This window comes from Juglans regia, chromosome 10, assembly GCF_001411555.2.
Source record: "Juglans regia cultivar Chandler chromosome 10, Walnut 2.0, whole genome shotgun sequence".
In the NCBI taxonomy this organism is placed as follows: Eukaryota; Viridiplantae; Streptophyta; class Magnoliopsida; order Fagales; family Juglandaceae; genus Juglans; species Juglans regia.
The window spans coordinates 6,805,731-6,826,193 of NC_049910.1; the positions used below are offsets into that span (position 1 = coordinate 6,805,731).

General features: G+C 39.9%; 1 protein-coding gene across 2 annotated transcripts in view; it reads right to left on the reverse strand.

Annotated features, from left to right (window-relative positions):
• Positions 1-3,157: 3,157 nt before the first annotated feature.
• The window catches only part of LOC109018851 (DNA topoisomerase 3-alpha-like), a 33,180-nt gene continuing 15,874 nt past the window's right edge, over positions 3,158-20,463 (reverse strand). For both annotated transcript variants that reach the window (XM_035695293.1, XM_035695292.1), the window contains 9 exons: positions 20,285-20,337; positions 20,110-20,209; positions 12,491-12,529; positions 8,314-8,392; positions 7,603-7,674; positions 6,995-7,066; positions 4,507-4,686; positions 3,992-4,112; positions 3,158-3,558 (listed from right to left, as the gene is read on the reverse strand). In XM_035695293.1, coding sequence (XP_035551186.1) covers positions 3,318-3,558; positions 3,992-4,112; positions 4,507-4,686; positions 6,995-7,066; positions 7,603-7,674; positions 8,314-8,392; positions 12,491-12,529; positions 20,110-20,209; positions 20,285-20,337 — 957 coding nt within the window. In that variant the 3' untranslated portion in view covers positions 3,158-3,317. The remainder of the gene's footprint in view (positions 3,559-3,991; positions 4,113-4,506; positions 4,687-6,994; positions 7,067-7,602; positions 7,675-8,313; positions 8,393-12,490; positions 12,530-20,109; positions 20,210-20,284; positions 20,338-20,463) is intronic.

A 20,463-nucleotide genomic window follows, 5' to 3' on the forward strand; every position in this document is an offset into this window, starting at 1 on the left:
AGTCAAGAGCTTTGTGGCTTAAGGAGGAGGATAGATGTACAAAATTCTTTCATCGAGTTGCAAACTCACACATGAGGTTTAATGCCATAGAGTCCATGACTATAGATGAAGGTATATCCTCAGATCAAGCCGTAATTAAAGATCATATTGCTGTACATTTCAAACGATTGTTGACAGAACCCTATGAATAGAGGCCAAAAGTGGATGGTCTATTTTCCATTGATCAAAATAGCATGACTTGGTTGGAGATACCATTTGAAGAGGAAGAGGTACGACTAGTCGTTAGAAAAATGAACAAGGACAAAGCGCCGGGTCCAAACGGTTTTACTATGGCATTCTTTCAAGCTTGCTGGGAGGTGGTGGGAGGAGTTGTCACGCAGGTGTTTCAGGAATTTTTCTCATTTGGAAAATTTGAGAAAAGTTTTAATGCTACTTTTATTGCACTTGTCCCTAAAATGGTGGGTGCCATAGAGGTGCAAGATTTTAGGCCAATTAGTCTTGTGGGCAACATATACAAGTTAATAGTCAAGGTATTTTCCAATAGGATGAGCACAGTAATGGATAAGATCATTTCTAAGTCTCAAAATGCCTTTGTGAGAGGTAGACAAATACTGGATTCAGTTCTTATAGCCATTGAATGCCTAAACAACAGGTTTAAGTCGAAGGTACCAGGTATTTTATGTAAGCTGGACATGAAGAAGGCCTATGACCACGTCAATTGGGATTTTCTGTTTTATTTGTTAGGTCGATGTGGATTTGGGGAAAAATGGAAAGGGTGGATGATGCATTGTGTGTCGACGGCTTGTTTTTCGATTTTGATAAATGGTGATCCGGTGGGCTTCTTTAATAGTTCGCGGGGACTACGATAGGGAGATCCACTTTCACCACTTTTATTTGTCCTCGTGATGGAGGCACTTAGTAGAATGGTGTCGGCGGCTGTAAAGGGTGGGTTTTTCTCAGGTTTTTCAGTGGGGGCTTCTAACCAAAGCTCCATCACTATTTCTCATCTTTTGTTTGCTGATGATACGTTGTTGTTTTGTGAGAATAATGCAAAACATATTCAACCACTAAAAGCTATTTTACTTTGTTTTGAAGCGGTATCCGGGTTAAAGATCAATCTTGTTAAAACAGAGATGGTTGCGATGGGTGCGGTGAGAAATATTAATGGGTTGGCCAGCTTATTGGGATGTGTGGTCTCCTCGTTGCCGTTAAAGTATCTTGGTCGTCCGTTGGGTGCAAATTTTAAAGCCAAGACAATTCAGGAGGAGGTGTTAGAGAAATTAGAGCGTAGGCTGGGTGGGTGGAAAAGGTTATACTTATCGAAATGGGGAAATATCACACTCATCAAGAGCACGCTATCTAACATTCCCACATATTTCTTGTCCTTATTTCCCCTCCTGGTAAGCATTGCATCCAGAATTGAGAAATTTCAACGTAACTTTTTGTAGAGTGGACTAGGGAATGAGTTTAAATTTCACGTAGTTGGATGGGATAAAGTATGTACTCCCTTAAGCAATGGTGGGTTGGGGGGTTCGCAATGTTAGATCCTTTAATAAGGCTTTATTAGGAAAATAGTTGTGGCATTATAATAATAAGAGAGAAACTTTATGGACATGGATAATTGATGCGAAGTATGGGTGTGCAAGGGGGGGTTGGTGTTCTAATGAGGGGAGGGGGGCTTATGGTGTGGGGTTGTGAAAGCACACAAGGCAAGGGTGGGGGACTTTCTCAAATAATACTAGGCTGTGTTTGGGGGAGGGCAGTAGAATCAACTTTTGAAATGATGTTTGGGTGGGAGACATGGCCTTTAAAAATGCTTATCCTAACATTTTCAGAATTGCAAGAGAAAATGAAGCTTTTGGTGGTTGATGTGAGGGTGGTTAGACAAGGTTCACAGGAGTGGAATATTAATTTCACTAGGGAGGCACAAGATTGGGAAGTGAGTGAACTGGTGGATTTTTTCAGATTACTATATAACATCACTACCGAGGGTCTAGCTGACGACATGATGGAATAGAGGCCTTCCAAGAACGGGAAATTTTCGATACACTCTTTTTATGACATTCTTACAGCTCAAGATAGGCCTCATTTTCCTTGGAAGAACATATGGAGGAGTAAAGCACCTCCCAAGACTGCGTTCTTTGTTTGGACAGCAACTTTAGGGAAGATACTAACCATGGACCACTTAAAAAGGCGTGGACTCATAATTATGGACTGGTGTTGTATGTGCAGAAATAGTGGTGAAACGGTAGATCATTTACTATTACATTGTGATTTTGCAAGAGACATGGACTTACTTTTTCTACAGATTGGGAGTCGCATGAATAATGCCAAGAACGATGGTGGAACTACTAACTAGCTGGAGAGGGATCACAGGGACACCATAGATTGCAACAATGTGAAAAATAGCGCCTATTTGTATTTTTTGGTGTATTTAGAGTGAAATGAATGATATTCTCGCAAGAGTTTAGAAGTTTTTTTTTTGGAAGACTTTATTTATTTTGGGCCATTGCTTTAGAGTTAAATGGTCTCAACTTCCATGATTTCCTTGTAACAATTTCTAGTTCCTAATTTGTTATACTCATATGTATACCTCCAGTGTGTTTAGACTATGCCTATTTTTATCAATACAATTGCTTCTTACTTATAAAAAAAAAAAAGGTTTGCTAATACAGTTCGGAGGTGAATTGTGTTAAAATAGTTTAGGAGCAATTGATCCATAATGAATTTAATTCTAATGTCTTATTGGTTTCTCATAACAAACCAATAATCTCATCCCACATGTTTATCTTCTGAGCCTTCAACATGGCAATAAAGCAAGCCATGTCATTCACTTACCAAACTTCCCAAAAAGGGACTTTACTTGCAAACTTCCCATTTACTTGCAAAAAACTCATTCTCCTGGAGCATGTACACTTCCAGAATCAGTTGAGACTTTGTTCCAAAAACCCAAAGCAACTAAAAAAATGTTGTCAAAACATATGGTCGTGTATGAATGACATGGAAATCCATGATGTGTTTGGCATTTGCATGTACCGTCCAATGTTGTTCAAGATAATCTTTACCTGCACTTTCTTGGTTGTCTGGTTGATTCGAGGGGTTTCCCCCACTCCCTCCTTTTGTAACTTGGATGATATATCCAATAAAATTATTATACTTAAATAAAAAAATTGAATATAACTTGATACTCCAAATACCTACTATCACATGAACCACAGAATATTGTGTAGCAAGGCCGATTCTTCTATTTACAAAGACGATGCTAGTATGGCTGAAACATGCATTAATATATGAGAAAATGTACCATATTAACAGCATCAAGAACCACGATTTGGGCAGGCATTTGCAAAATGTGATGGATCACCACAAACAAAACATCTTCTGCCAGAAATAGGATCACCAGTTGCTGACACAAAAGTTGTGGAAGCAGCATGTGCTCCTCGCCCACGGCCACCTCTGCCACGGCTGCTACTCCTACTGGAATTAAATGCTGAGACATTCATCCCAGCACGTTGAACACTCCTTCCTCCAGTGCCATTGTTTAGGTTATCTTCCCACCTGCATAACAGGCACCTAGATGTATAAGAACTGGTCCTTGGGAAGCTTTCCATAAAAACAGATTTCTTTTAGCCACAAAAAGGGTAAATAGCTTTGTTAGAAGCTGCTTGTTCCATTCCTTTTCTTATGGACGCTAGAAAAGTCCCAGTTGGCTTCCTCTTTAAGATAGGCTTATCCTAAGTCCAGCTAATTGCATCTGTAACTAAAGTCAGTGAAAATATTATCAAATTAAGACAATCTTTATGGCAAAGCTCTTTTTGCCTTGTGGCAACACTGCCTTGTGGGTTGGACATCTGTGGATCAAATTCCTATAACCCCAACTGTTGCCGACTGGAAAAAAATAAAAGTCATAATCTTTATGGAAAGGCCACTTTGTAATTACTCTAATGTAATTAGATATGTATTAACAAGGATATTTAATGAGGTTACATACACAAAAAAGTTGCAATTCTGCGACGGACATGAGTAGAACTTTCTCCCCCTGTTGGTTGCTGTATTAGCTGTTAGCAAAGTGCAAGGTGTTCCACATGTGCTACAAGGAATTGAAGAGTCTCCTACATCATTGAAGGAATCATAAGGAATTATTTTATTCAACCTCCAGACCCTGGAGCCAGGCAGAGAGAGAGAGAGAGAGATTCTTAATGATTTTCATGTAACAGTAATTATCACCATCAATATTGAACCATCATGCAGACTAATTTCCCAATCCAAGAGATAACCCACCCCCAACTTTAAGAATAAAAAGAAAATGAGTGATGTAACAGACTCCAAAAAGAAAAAAGAGCCCCAAAAAAACCGATGCTGTAACCTTCAAAAGGCTAAATTCTCAAATTTCTTTCTTCTTTTTTGGTTCCCTATTATGCTGACTGCTAATCTCAACAATAGTAACCCCGCTTTTATAAGAATATTTAGATTTATGAGAAAAAAATAGAAGTTCAGCATGCATACCAGTTTGTGGGTTCATTCCACGATACTGAGCACTTCGGGAACCTGAAACATGTGATGGGCAATCACTTGAAGAATGCCCTGTTTGCTGGCAGTATATGCAAGCGCCACGCCTAGCCTCACCAGGCCTAGAGTTACTTTGTTGGACACTGCTGGATGATGCAGTGGATCCTCGTCCTTGTGCTGGAGAACATATTAAGAATGCCAGACATCTGTTAGTGATTTGACATGGAATACTACAGAGAATGAGTTCCTTTGACTATCTCAATATTCATATTGTGTAACTTGGATCGTTGATTGTGCAACAAACTGAATTGCACATTCCGAGAAACCCAATATACAACCTAAAATATGATAATTGTTCCAAATTTAGCCCTTTCATGCAGAGCAATAAATAAAGGGACCAAAAGCATAATCCAGAAGAGAAGGGGTCAAGAGGCTAACATCCAGAAGTGAGGAGAAAAAAAAAGAGGATTGCTGCATGGTAAATATGTGCCTACCCATATCACCTTACGAAACTATGGAGAACAGTCTTGCACTATAAAAGATCATGCACAGACATCTTCTACTGTCTTAACATTACCTGCTATAGGGTTAAATCTGCCTAATCACATGCAAAAACCTCCACAACCTACCCTAACCTACAGTGCTTTCAAGTTGCACATTCACATACCAAATTATGCAAACAGTTATTTTTGACAGATTATGCAAACATACAAGATCCTAGTTCAAATAACAAAAACCTGTTCTAAACATAATCCTGATTTTATTTATTTATTTTATTGGCATTGGGTGTCCTAGAACAAAGTCCTGACTAATCCCAGGGGTGCACAGGCCCTTGGCAAGGGTAACATAATCCTGATTTTATATATGCATAAATATGTCCTACTATATGTATTGGAGAATATGGGGTGTTATACTGGCGAGGTTGACCCTTAACTGCTATGAACTATTTATACTTTCTAGGCTTTGGTTCACTTTTCTTTTTTTAAGCAAGATAAATTTATTGGATGTATTATCCTAGGCACAAGGGGGGGGGTCCCTATAATTCCTAAATACAAAAAAACACAATGCCAAGGAAGCAAACAAAAAAGAAAAAAGAAAAACTGGAAAGGGAAATGGAAACCAATGGAATGGTTTTGATCCCATATTTTTTTTGGCCAAGAGACTGCCATGATGGTCAAAAAGGACCAACGTGAATGTGGTATTTTTGGTAGTCTAGTGAGAGGACAGCCAAAGTAACACTGCTATAGCCCAAAGAGGGCTTGAAAGCCACAACAGTGATGGTTAACAACTCAGCGAGTTGGGAAAAGAAAATGAGTATATTTGCTGTAGGGTGGAGCGATGGGCTTAACTGGGATGAAATAATTGAGGGCTCCCACTCTCGCAACCGTGACAGAGATTGCTACTGAGAGGGACGAATTTTGGCAAAAACAGGTCAGAAGTGGAAATTTTTCCATATGGGGTGGCAGAAATTGAGAACTAAGGACTGAAGGCGCATGTGGCTCACATACCAGAGTGTGAGCGGTGAATGGGTGTGGCAATGGAGGAAGGAACAGAGAATACATTGGTGGGGTGTATCTGCAGCTGCAAAGGGTGAGCTAAGGCACATTTGGGCTTGAAGCTCCTCTCAAAAAGGAAAGCAAGGCACAAAAAAATCCTAAAAGGAGGGAATCTGGACAGAAACTGGAGCAATTGGCGGGGAGGGAGAGGGGGCTCCTCTCTTCGCCCTAGACGGGCACTAGGGATGAGATGGTGGATATGGCAAGGGGGAGAGAGACGTTCAGGAAAGTCTCTCTCTTCAAGATTTAGTTTAACGGACAAGACCTCAGCTCACTTAGGCTGCCTATTGTATCTTTTGGATTTGGTTGGTGATACCCCAAGCTAAAACTCCTAGCTACTCATGTGAGTTTCAAGCTAAAATTGGAGACTTCAGTTGTGAAAGAATGCATTTTGAGATATGATTGGTATTGCCCATTATCTAATATGAGCCTAATAGCAAATTGTTTATGTTGGAGGTTAGGCTTTCAGAACTTATAAGCCCCCGATTTGTTTGACGAGTATACTGGATATATTGTGGTGGCTTAGATCTCATTAAGGGTTATCTATTTTTTTTTTTATAGGTAGATCTCATTAAGGGTTATAACATAACTTGTATGTATATAGAGATGCATGCTTTTGAATAAATAGACACGTTATTGAAAAAAATGACTAAAATCTCTTAGCAGGTTTGGGGCATCACATTGATGATCTTTCAAGTACTAAATTGAAACTGTATCTATGCAACAGATCTCTAGTAAACCACACGTTAGAGGAGTTACATGCATGAACAAGATGAAAAGATGAGTATAAAACATTATAATTGTAGTAAGAACAAATTGTTTTGTTTTTTTTCTATAAGCATAATAAGAAAAAATTGTACAGAAGCAGGTAATATCTAATGAACTGTACATAAATGTCTCAATTAATTACTCAGGACAAGCACCCAGACCTGGTATGCGAGAACCAGTTCCACAGATTTCTATGAGCTGTCTGAGAATCTCATCACAGCCACCGATACAACCTGATCATGTATAAATGAAGAACTTCAGGGTTGAACCAATCGCAAATTCCACAAGGATCATCTTTATTTGGAAAAAATATGACTAACAAATTATCTTGTGGGGTTCTGTTAGTTTGAGATGATTTGACTCAAACACTAATATACTATAATGATAATAGCAAGGCCAGAACAAACAGAAGGCCTCAAAGAAAAAGATGACAAAATATGTTCAATGGAGGTTATGGCACCAGCACAGAATGGAGTTAGACTGCTCCTGTATATCTCCTCATAATGTGGGTCTGACCTGGAAAAAAATGCCTCAACCCCCCATGCACAATAGGGAGCAGGGCACATCAGCCCTCAATAGAAGAAACAAGGCCTACACAGGCCACAGAATATTGGTCATGACCCAACTTAGGTCAAACAGTGAAGGCTTACTACATCTAAAGGGTAAACAAGTCTCTTTCACCAAGGTCATCAAGTCCTAAAGAAAGTGAAACATAGCTAGGTATCATCGATGCAAAGAAAGTTATCTTAGCTCATGGAGTATCACATACCTAAATGGTTGGCATTGTAGTTTGGTGGTATTTCCAGCTGGCGGAACTTAAATTGAATCAAGTGAACAGGACCTATGAAAGTTTTGTATCATTACAAAAGAATTCAGATGTCAAAAAAAAAATAATTAAAGAACATTACTATAGTTAACAAGAAACCTGCGTTACATGAATGCTTTACATCAGGTGAAGAACACCAATACAGATACAAAGCTTTCTTGGAATATGCACCTCAGTGTCAAACATAATAATGCTTGAACCACCAAACATTATAGTAAGATTAGACAGCAAGAAGTTTCCATAACATGCCAATATGCTAGGTTACATAGATACCCTATCACCAAAGACAATAAAGGAAAATAGCTAGGAGATTGTTACAATTTAGCTGGCAATAAATCAACCATCCCTTATTCTTCTATTTCCCTCAGCTAGATTCTTACCTATTAAATTACCACTTGTCCCCGTTATAAACTCTCCTTTATATGTTGACGTGGGCACAAAGTCCCTCCCAGCAGAGCAGATTCAAACACAGTATCTCCTACTTTCGTACCTTTGAGCTCATAGAAAGTAGGAGATTTTATCATTTATTCCATATCCTAACAATCCCCCTTAATCTACAATTTGGAAGCAAATGGATTTGCCACCTACACAGGCATCAGCACCCAATGTTTAACTGATCCAAATATACTGCAATAGAAGATTTAAGTAAAAAACCTGGAGTGCAAGTGTTGCAAACATCAGTGGTTACCACTGCTTCTGATACAGATCCAGGGAGCCAAATGGCATTTCTGCACTGAGAAAGTGTACCAAACAAATGTCATAATTACCAAGACCAAGGTCACCTAAGGACCAAATAAAGCAAAATGGACTCATTGATATTCAATATTCCACATAAATCAGAAAAAGGAAGTAAATGTAGATAGAAGAAGTTAGCTGGTTAAAGTTTGCATAAATTCAACTAATCCACTGGCTGATTTGTACTCAATAAAGGAGATGTGAAGGGAACACTACATGAATTACGAAAGGAAAGAAATATTTTCTGTGGATATATATTTTTTTGGATAAGTAATAAGATATTTTATTAAGGCAAGTAAATAGGCATAGCCCAAATACACAGGGAGTATGCAAGTGGAAACGCCTAAATACAAGCTAAAGACTAGGAGCTAGGAAATGCTAAAAGAAAAATCATTTAGATAATCCCCATTCGATACAAGAAATTTCGCCCATAGACAGAGTTCGAAAGAAAAATTCTCTAATCCCCCCAACGAGTGTTCTCGATCATCAAAACACCGCCCATTCCTTTCCAGCCATAGGCACCACATCAAACATAAAGGACTCATCTTCCAAATAGCAGCAATGCAATGGCTACTGGTGAATCATTTCCAATAAGCCAAGAGGTCCACCACCCTCTTGGGCATCACCCAAACAATATCTGACCTGCTGAAAATCTCATCCCAAAAAGTCTTTGCTACCTCACAATGCAGAAACAAGTGATCAACTGACTCACCATCATTCTTGCACAAATAACATCCGTCTAAGCAGATTATACCGCGCTTTCTCAAATTATCCGTTGTCAATATCTTCCCAAGAGACACCAACCAGCAGAAAAAAGCAACTTCACTAGGCACCTTGGATCTCCAAATACACTTCCAAGGGAATTGGTTGTCACTGCGGCAAGTCAGCATTTTATACTAAGAGCCGACTGTAAAAATGGAATTTCCAGCATGTTTCCACAACAGTCTGTCCTCCCTTCCCTGCGCAATTTTCATATCATACAGCCTACTGAGAAAAACTGAAACAACCGGCACTTCCCAATCATGAAGGTCTCTAGTGAATCTCACATTTAATTTAGGGATATTATTAGAAAAACAACAGAATCAACCACAGTGACTTCTTTGTCCCTTGCTATCCTAAAGAGAGAAGGAAAAGCATTCTTAAGAGCCAAGTCCCCACACCAAAAATCGTGCCAAAAATGGATCCCACTCCTCCACCAACCTTAAACGAAACATGGATAAGAAATTCCTCCCAGCCCTTCTGAATATATTTCCACAAATCCACACCATACACACTTCTAACTTCATTAGAACACAAACTCCCCCATGCCCTCCCATATTTAGCATCGATAATATTTCTCCATGGTGCATCCCTCTCTAATTGATATCTCCAAAGCCATTTTCCAAGAAGGGCTTTATTAAAGAGCTTCAAATTGCGAATTCCCAATCCTCCACAAGCTACCGGTGAACAAACTTTATCCCAACTTATAAATAGAACTTCCTATCTTCCCCAAGGCCGCCCCACAAAAAAGTTACGGAATAATCTCTCAATTCTACAAGCCAACCCAACGGGCAAAGGGAAGAGGGAAAGAAAATACATTGGAAGATTAGTCAATATACTTTTAATCAAAGTAATTCTTCCCCCTTTAGACAAATAAATCATTTTCAAACTAGCCAACCTCCTCTCTATTTTCTCAAATTGTCAAAGATTTAAAAGAGGGCCCAAGGGAAGGCCTACATATCTCATAGGAAGGGATGAAATCTTACAACCCAAGATGTTGGCCAGATCCACAGCATTCAAAACAGGGCCCACTAGAACTATTTTTGACTTAGATAAATAGGCTATGTTTGGGTAGTAAGGTGATCTCAGATGATTTGTGAATAGTAGTGAAAAAGTGATGAAAAAGTAATTATAAAATATTGAATAGTAGTGAATAGTAGTAAAAAGTAATGAAAAATAGGTGAAAGTAATGATAAAATATTGAATAGTAGTGGAGTGATCTCATCTGAACACCCAAACACAGCATTACTCTACGCTTAGAAACAACTTCAAAGCATAGGGCCACTGAAAATAATGGAATCGTCAACAAAAAGGAGATGAGAGACCTTTAAGCTACCAAGAGTGTCCCCACCCACCGAGAACCCCGACAGAAAGCTCCCTTCAACAGCCGCTTCAATCATTCTACTCAAAGTATCCATGACAAGAATAAAAAGGAAAGGAGACAAGGGATCCCCTTGCCTCAAACCTCGAGAACTATTAAAGAAACCAGCCGGGGAGCCATTCACCAAAATAGAAAGTCTAACCTTTGAGGCTCAACGACTGATCCATGCACAACATTTCTCTCCAAAACCATATCATATATGCCACCATTGAAAAGGCATGGTATAATCTTGTATTACTTCACATAAATGCTTTTTGATTTTCAAGTTTTACACATTCCTTAAAATTCAATTATCACATTGGAGTTTTTTTCATCAAATTAAAACTAGCTTTTTAAATTTTCCAAATCCTTAGATATTTAACTATTAAAAATACGAAGAAATCGAAAATTTAACTTTTAAAATGTCCTAAAATACATGTCTGCTTTCTGAAAGTGGAAGTTCATACATCTTAACACTTATTATATCACTCTTACCTCTTCTGAAAAGCAAACACAATGTTTGATAAAAGTCATGCACCTTTTGCATAAAATAGAAGAAAAGTTTTAGGAAAAATCTATTCTCCAGCCTGAATTTTAACACACCAGCCAGCTGACACAGTGGAAAAGACAAAGAAAAAACCTACTCGAGAAATGAGAAGCTCTGCAAGACAACTCTCTGGCCTTCTCCCCCTTCCCCTTCCTTCCCCCTTCTCTTGTTCTCCTTCCGCCTTTTTCTCCACACATTCTACTATTCACTAGTCTCTGTAATTACCGTCTATTTGCATTGTTCTCTTTCTTTCTTGTTATTCGGTGCCTTCATATTCCCAGCTCGACAGCATTGCTAATCCTGTTCTCAGGTTCTGAAGGAGGGAGGGATTGGTGATGTTACCATCAACAACCAACCATGATTTGGTTCAACAATTCGATAGGTAGTGAATCTGTATTCTATCTTTTCTTCTTCTATCTTATTTACCTTGCTTTGTTGTCTTTAGACACTTTTTTTCTTCAATTAATTATTATTGTTTGTGAAGGGTTGAACATAATGTTCTCAGAATTGAAAGAGATATGAAAGGAAAGGATTGGAAAGCAAATCCAAGTCCTGACTACGGTGAAAAAACTGAGAATCCTCTCCTTGGTCAACAGAGTGGAAAGAGATACAAGAATCGGCAAGAGATTGAGAGAGTCCATATGCAGAGGAAGAACTGGCGTAATGAGATCAGGAGAAATAACAGAGACTGAAAGGAAGCAACAGCATGTTGAGAGGTGAGCATGGAGCAGAGACCCGAACACTAGATTTCAGTGTACGTAGGTAGACTTCAAACGCAGCTTGGGAACGCGGAGGTGGGAATGCAGCACGGTGATTCTGTTCTTTATCAAGATGCACAGCACGATGAATGAGAATGCTCGGATGTAATTTTTGTTTTAATTGGAACCCCACGTCATTCTACACACTGACCGGTGTGGCCAGTGTGTTAAAAATACAGCTGCTCCCTAGCAGAACCCAAAGTTAAAAAGATCACCACATTGTTATCTTTAAGTTAATAATCATAAAAACTCACTAGTTTCTGGGATCAAGCAAGACAAATTGAAATTCTTCAAAGCACAGCAAATTTGTCTCTTAAGAGTTTTCATCCCATTGGTTATCACAATTCCTACACCCTTTTGATAGAGGATAATTACCACTATCATCTTCCATTAAGTGATTAGGTGAAGCATTATCAACGTACTTTCATGCATGATGCAATCAACAATAACCAGTAGTACACAACATATTCTATATGCAGCGTGACTTCCTACATAAAATAACCCTGAAAAAAAAATAAGGAAACGGGCAAACCCGTCTATCTAACGCATTGAATACCCTTCATTGCTAGCAAACGATCATTCAAACCCAACCTGTGGGAAGCCCAAGCATCAAGGTTTCTGTCCACACATGATTTACAGTACAATGAAGATAGCAAGGTCAAGTATCCCAACCTGCGGAAAAGCCAAGCATCCGACCATGAAATTGCCATCCTGTAAAGAAATAACTAAATTGCTTACAGAGAGTTATTTCTATAGCATAGAATACATATTGCAAGAACTAAATTACAAATTACATACAAAAAAAAGTATCATGTACAGTGACTTGCAAAAAGGCATGGGGAGACTTATGCCCCATTCAGATACTTAAAATATCTCAGTATATCTATGAATAGTAGTGAAATAGTTTGAGTTAAGATATTTTATTGGGTTTTGGGGAAGGAGAGAAAAAGTTTGAATAAAAATATTATAAAGTTAAAAAATTATTTGAATATTATTTTTTCATATTATTTTTGTTTTGAAATTTGAAAAAGTTTGTATTTTTTTTTTTTTTTTGTGTTTTGTTTGGGAGTTTGGAAAAGTTGATAATGCAATGATTAGATGAAAAAGTTAAAGATTTGAAATTGAAAAGTGTTTTGTGTTTTAGTTATGTTCGGGAAGGAAATATTTGAGAATACTTGTGTTGCCAAATGGACCCTTCTCCTAAAACTAGATCAACACGGTAAAAGTTAAAACCATTAAACTGAACTCTTTTTGGTTCACTACATCTATTATTTTTCACCATATAGATCTATTTAGTACAGCATCTGACTTCTAAAGCATTGAAATATGAGTCTAGGAAGCAGAATAAGCAACAGTTTGAAAATATCACCAGAAGTCTGCTAAAGCTGCATGGGAAGCTGCTCACCCAAGTTTTAGCCCAGAAATGGAGTTGGAGAATTTGTAGACAATGGAAAGCAGTGTCCTAAGTACTTGTGGAAAGATTTTCTTTTAAAAAAATTATAGTGCTGTCAGTACCACCAAATGGCATAATTTTCAGCATAGGGTGAGTCTGAAAGATCATGGTCAAAGAAAAGAGTAAAAAATCTCTAGAAGGTCCCAAAAGTGATGAACTTTAGCTTATGGAGAAAAGCATAGCCGAATCAGTGGCACTGAAGAATGAACCAATGAACCTTCTGAGGAATGGAAAAACTTGCTGAAGCAAAAGGTAACTAGTTAAAGCAAAGTTGTTTTCCTTTAAAAATGATCCATTTATGCTGTATGAGAGATGCTGTTCCAGGTTTTACAGATGCAGTGACTTTATTATCTCAAACTGAGAAGCTGGTTGGAGAAGCCAAATGGAACATAACTTTGGTGCCTAAAATGCAGAATCCACCAAAATGGGATAATTAAGATCGGCACTTTTTGCAAGGTTTTATTAGACCAAAACAGCCAGCTATTATTCAGGAACGGAAAATTGGGGAAAATGTCAGAAGCACAAAATTTGGTGAGAAGTAATCATGGAGATCCTTTCCCCAACTAGATGTGCAATTTTTTTTTTATAAGTAAAAGATCATTATTATATATATGAGTGAAATAAGTATAGCCCATGTACACAGGAAGTATACGAAAGAACACCTAATTACATTCTACGTGCGATAGATTAAAGACAAAAAATCATGAACATTGCCCCCCTGCAATACAATGGCGGAAAGCTAAGACAATAATGTGTGGAACAAATATTTCTTCAACTCGGCCAGTGTGCGTTCCTTATCTTCAAAGCAGCGCGCATTCCTTTCCGTCCAAATACACCACATGATGCACGACGGAATCATCTTCCATACCATTGCCACTTGATGACAACCTTGCATCTTCCTCCAACAACCCAACAGGTCCACCACCCTCATAGTCATAACCCAAGCTAAATCAACCCTTTGAAAAATCTCATCCCACAATGCCCTTGCTACCTCACAATGTAGTAAGAGATGGTTCACCGATTCTCCATTCTTTCTACACATGTAGCACCACTCCATGACTACACATCCTTTCTTTCTCAAGTTATCCGTGGTCAATATCTTCTCAAGGGCGGCACTCCAAACAAAAAAGGCTACTCTAGAAGGCACACGAGACCTCCAAATATTCTTCCAGGGAAACGGATTATTATCTTGAGATGTCAAGATGTTATAATACGCCTTCACTGTTCATAACTTGTGGTTGTTAGATCTCCATTTCAAACGATCATGCTGTGCTATAGGGGTCCGTGTAGAATATAGTAATCTGAAAAAATCTGCAACAATAGATAATTCCCACTCATGTAAATCTCTACTAAAGAGAATGTTCCACTGATACGAGCCATGAGAAAATAGTCGCACTTCCGCTACTGACGCCTCCTTATTAACTGCAATACGATATAGAGCCGGAAAAGCCCTTTCCAAAGTTTGATCTCCACACCACATGTCCTGCCAAAAACTTATTCGATTGCCCTCACCAATTACGAAACAGATTTGATTTGAGAAGCATGGCCACCCCTTCCTTATAAACTTCCATAACACCATATCCCCCTCTTACTTCGTTGGAACACCACCCTCCCCATAGCGACGCCATATCTAGCATCAACAGTTTCCTTCCACAATGCTCCCTCCTCCAAGTGATATCTCCAAAGCCATTTTCCCAATAAAGCTTTATTAAAAGTCCTCAAGTTACACACTCCCAAACCTCCATTCACAACTGAGACACAAACTGTTTTCCATCTAACCAGATGAAATTTCTTCTCCTCCCCATGCCTCCCCATAAGAATGCCCTAAAAAGTTTCTCCATCCTATTTACCACCCCTGCAAGCATAGAAAATAAGGATAGAAAGTATGTGGGAAGGTTAGTGAGTGTACTCTTAATAAGAGTGAGGCGACCCCCTTTTGATAAATATACTCGTTTCCATCCAGCCAACATTTTCTCTATCTTCTCCATCACCCCATCCCAGATAGCTCTATTCTTAAACGTTGCTCCCAATGGAAGGCCCAGATATTTCATTGGAAAAGAAGACACTTTACATTCCAGCAGGCTTGCTAAACTGAGGATATTAGGAACCGCACCCACAAGAACCATTTCAGACTTACCTAGATTCACTTTGAGCCCTGACACTGTTTCAAAGCAAAGTAGCAATGCTCGTAGTGTTTGAATTTGGCTATTATCCGCTTCGCAGAAGACTAAAGTATCATCTGCAAAAAGGAGATGTGAAATGATAATAGGGCCACCCGAGCCATTGCCCACCTGAAAACCAGCTAAAAACCCTCCTCCAACAACAGTCTGCATCATCCTACTTAGCGCCTCCATAACTATAACAAATAAAAGTGGGGATAGAGGATCTCCCTGCCGCAAACCCCGTGAACTATCAAAAAAAACCAGCAGGTGTGCCGTTGACTAGAACTGAGAATCGGGCCATAGAAATACAATGACGCATCCATGAATTCCATCTAACCCCAAAACCACACCTCTCAAGCAAGTATAAGAGAAATTCTCAGTTCACATGATCATACGCCTTCTCCATGTCAAGCTTGCAAACAACACCTGATCCTCCCTCCCGAAGTCTGTGGTCCAAACACTCATTTGCAATAAGTACCGAATCAAGAATTGGTCTCCCCCGAATAAATGTGTTCTGAGACTTGGAAATGATATGCTCTAACACCGGGCTAAGCCGGTTGGCTAGAACCTTCGCAATAATCTTATACATGCTACTGATTAGACTTATTGGACGGAAGTCCTCAATAGTCAAAGCCCCGTGTTTCTTGGGAATGAGAGCAATGAAGGTCGCATTGAAAGATTTTTCAAACTTTTGGGAAGAATGAAATTCATTAAAGACCTGCATTACATCACCTTTCACAATATCCCAACAAGTTTGGAAAAAACCCATTGAGAAACCATCCGGACCCGGTGCTTTATCCTTATTCATACCAGAGATGACCTTGTAAATCTCTTCTTCTGCAAAAGGTCTCTCTATATCACACGCTCTCTGTGAGTCAATTGCCTCAAAAGGCAAGGCATCAAGCTTCGGCCTCCAAGATTCCGATTCCGTGAGAAGGTTCTCGTAATAGTGTACTATATGGTTTTCTAGCTCGGGAGGGGAAGAAATCACCTGAGAGTCTACTTGAAGCGACTCAATATCATTGTTACATCGGTGTGAATTAGCCACTTTGTGAAAGAACTTAGTGCACCTATCCCCTTCTTTCAACCAAAGGGCCCTGGATTTTTGACGCCATGAAATCTCTTCTGCCAACAGAACTCTTTCCAGGTTTGCCATAACTATACCCTTCCTCAAAACCACCTCCTCCGAGGTATCTCCCCCTAGCTCTTTGCACTCTAACTCTTGCAATTCCTCTAACATTGCAGACTTCTGATCGTCAATATGACCAAACACTTCCAAGTTCCACTTCTTCAAGTCTTGTTTCAGCGCCTTTAACTTGCCTGCAAGAATGAAACTTGGAGTACCAACAAACTGATATGATGACCACCAAGCACTCACCTTCTCTACAAACCCATCCGCTGATAGCCACATGTTTTCGAACTTAAAATATCGGCGACCCCTGTGAATACCCCCGCAGTCTAGAAGAATAGGAAAATGATCTGAGCTAACTCGAGCTAACCGTTTCTGGCTTACTTCCGGATAGTGGGCTTCCCACGAGGGAGAGACAAGGAATCTATCCAATCTCGACCAAACCCTCTCGTTTGACCAGGTGTACTCTCCTCCTACCAAAGGGAGATCCATGAGATCTAGGTCAAAGATAAACTCGAAAAAATCCTCCATAGCCGCAGAATTTCGGACATGCCCTGAACGTTCGCTAGGAAACCGCGTAATGTTAAAATCACCCCCCAAACACCACGGCACTTCCCATAGTGAATATACGCCCGCCAACTCCTCCCACAACCTTCTCCTGTCCCTGTCCACATTAGGACCATAGGAACCTGCAAATGCCCATTTCCATCCATCAACCACATTTTTAAACAGCGTCGCAACCGAAAAATCTCCAATACACTCCTCAATCACCTCTACCACTCTTTTATCCCACATTATTAGAACTCCTCCTAAGGCTCCCAAAGAAGCCAAATAAGCCCAACCCACATACGAGCACCCCCATAAACTTCATACAATTCTTCTATCAATGAATTGTAACTTTGTTTCTTGAAAACAAACCACATCCCCCTTCCACATCCGCAATAAAGATTTGATACGAAGGCGTTTATTGCGATCATTGAGCCCACGTACATTCCATGATAAAATCTTAGGCTTCATAAGAAACCTAGATTGCCCCTCCCTTTCAATCTATCCCTTCCTCCACTCCCTTCCTTCGCATTATAGTTAATGGAACAAGTTAGCTGTCTAAGTTCTCTATCCTGCTTTGAAGCTGATTTGGAATGGCTAGCTTCAAGTGCTATAAGAAGGGCCTTGAATTATTCTTCATAACCTCCAAAAGAAATCCCCATCACTGCTTGAATCTCCTCTACCTTATTGAAAACCCAATTTGACAGATAACTCCCATATTTAGAGCTGGGAGGAAGTGTACACAGGGGAGTTAGAGAAGCCCCCTCCTCTCCAATGCTATCAGAAGAAAATAAAGCCAATTTTGAGCTACAAGTTAAAACTGGTTCACCCCTAGATTCGGCCAAAATTAATTGGTTCACCACTGGTGCATGCTCCGACATGTTTGACAGCACAAGCAGCGCATCATAGCCTTCCCCCACCTCGTGCGACTGGCTCTGTCTTCAAAACCCCAGGCGACAACAAGACTTCATGCCCCTGTAATGAAACTTCATGCTCCGACATGTTTGACAGCACAAGCAGTGCATCAGTGCCTTCCCCCACCCCGTGCAACTGGCTCTGTGTCTTCAAAACCCCAGGCGACAACGACGAGAGATCAACATACAAAGACCCATCCTTTGCCAACACCTCTACCGACTCACCAATCACAGAGCCTGTGTTAACAAATTCACCATGATGGTCGACAGTGTCCAGCGAAAATTTCTGTGTCAGTGTGGAGTCCGGCAAAACCCATATCAGCGTCGCGGGAGAGGAGCACACTGTCTGGACAATGTCTACCAACTTGCCGACTTCTGTACCGGAGTGTAATGCCTGTACAGACTCACCGTGGTAGTCGACGGTGTCCGGCGAAAGTTTCTGTGCTGGTGGGGAGTCCGGCACTATGCGTATCGGCGCCGTAGGAGGAATGCACGTTGTCTGGGCCGATATTTCGTTCTGCACCCGAGACACCCATGCTTTCTTTGGGCCAGACCTCTGTTGACCAGGCCCAGGGCCCATTACGACCCCAGCCTGCGCATGATGAGCCTTACCCACCTGACCCAAGCCCATCTTCATAACTTCTTTCCCTTTAACACATCGTTTAAGATTAAAAATATCTTCTAAAAGAAACCCAATCTTCTCCTCCATTTTAGCCAACGACCGTAATAATATATCCTCATTTAGCCCCAACAGTTCACTGCCATCTCCCTTCTTTCTTCGCACGATCTCTGTACTGGACGTGTCTGGGACCACTACGTGAGGCAGTACATTTTGCACCACCTCACAGTACGATTGTGAACCCAAGGCCATCGACGAAGGAGCATCTCCACCTCCCTTGTGCCCCTTCATCTTGCCTGCCTGAGAAGGCACCAGAACACAGGCTCCTCTCTTTCTCCCACTCCAAACAGAGGAGGAGAGAGTGAGCTCCTTAATAGTGTCTTCGAATATCCTCCATCCCTCACCCTTCCTCCCTTCCGGTACCACTATCATACCCCTCCTCTTATCGTGTCCAAACTCCAAAAGGGAAAAAAAGCTACCATTGTGGTTGCATCCCCTCTGCACCATTAACACTGAGTTTCCTTTTCTATGTGTTCTTAGAAAGTCAGACGAAACCAAGGGAGCAGCACACTCCTTCACCGTAAAGCCCAACCACTCCAACTAGATGTGCAATTGCTGTTGATACAGTGAAGGCATAGGGTTCAGCAAAATGGGAGTTCAGAAAGACAACTGCATGCCAACGCCAAGCTATATAGTTTAGAAATAGCCTTGTATGGCTAATCAAATTTAGTCAATGACTTTAAAATGTATTTTGCAAAGAAGAAGCATGTGCAGAGATAGCATTCATTTGGTGCAATTATATAATTACCTACTAGACTCAGAGTTTGCAGCTGCAAAGTGCAAGCAAGGGACGGGAAGGAAAGACACATATCCTCTGTAATGACTCGATGCTCTTAAATTCTATGGGGCCTTAATACAGAAGTTCAATTACATTCCAATACATTAATGATATGCTGCTCTATGGTTCTTATCAGTGGGAAAAAGACCGCTTTTCATTACAGGAAAAGTCAAGTGAGTTTTATTAGAATGTTGTGCGTCTCAGGGAGGTGGTCTGGACCTTAGGCAAACGAAGCTAGGTATCACTGACAAGGATTTTGCAAGAATTGATAAAAGAAGAACGCCAAAAAAAAAATAATGCTACTACTAAACCACCCAACCATTTATTGACAGACTTAATCTTTGAACAGAGAAGCAATTAAGGCCAGAATAATAGTGTTTAGCTGATGGGCACACACACTTTGTAATGTAAATAAAACTAACTCATCAGTTTATTAATGTGAAAACAAAACATTAAAATATTGTGACCAGAACTAACTAAATAATTACATGCCAACACCATTCAAAAGACAAACAGAACCAGAATATTGACCTGACAGTGCACCAAAAGATTCAATAGTCTTACACAGAAGGAAATTATAGCACATCCATTGTTTGTCTAAATAGGAAAATGACCTCTATAAATTATTACCCGGTTACGCCGAAGGACCATATCTGATTCCTGGCAAAGTCCACATTGCCTGACAACTTCTCCATGTGCATGCTGCCCATCTCCACTAGATCGATTGGACCTGCATTAATGGTTAAACGTGCATTACAATAGTGAAACATAAAGACTGCAAATATAGAGGATACTAAGAACACACCTTTCAAAGAAAATTCCCATAGCTTCAAAAAGTTTTACTTTGTTCAATCTAGCCTGCAAATATGGCCAGGTTGGAAGTGATAATTGACATCAACAAAAAATACAACGCAAGCAGATATTTAACATCAAATATTTTAAATTAAACTAAAGAAAACAAGGGACTACAATCTGAAAAAAGTT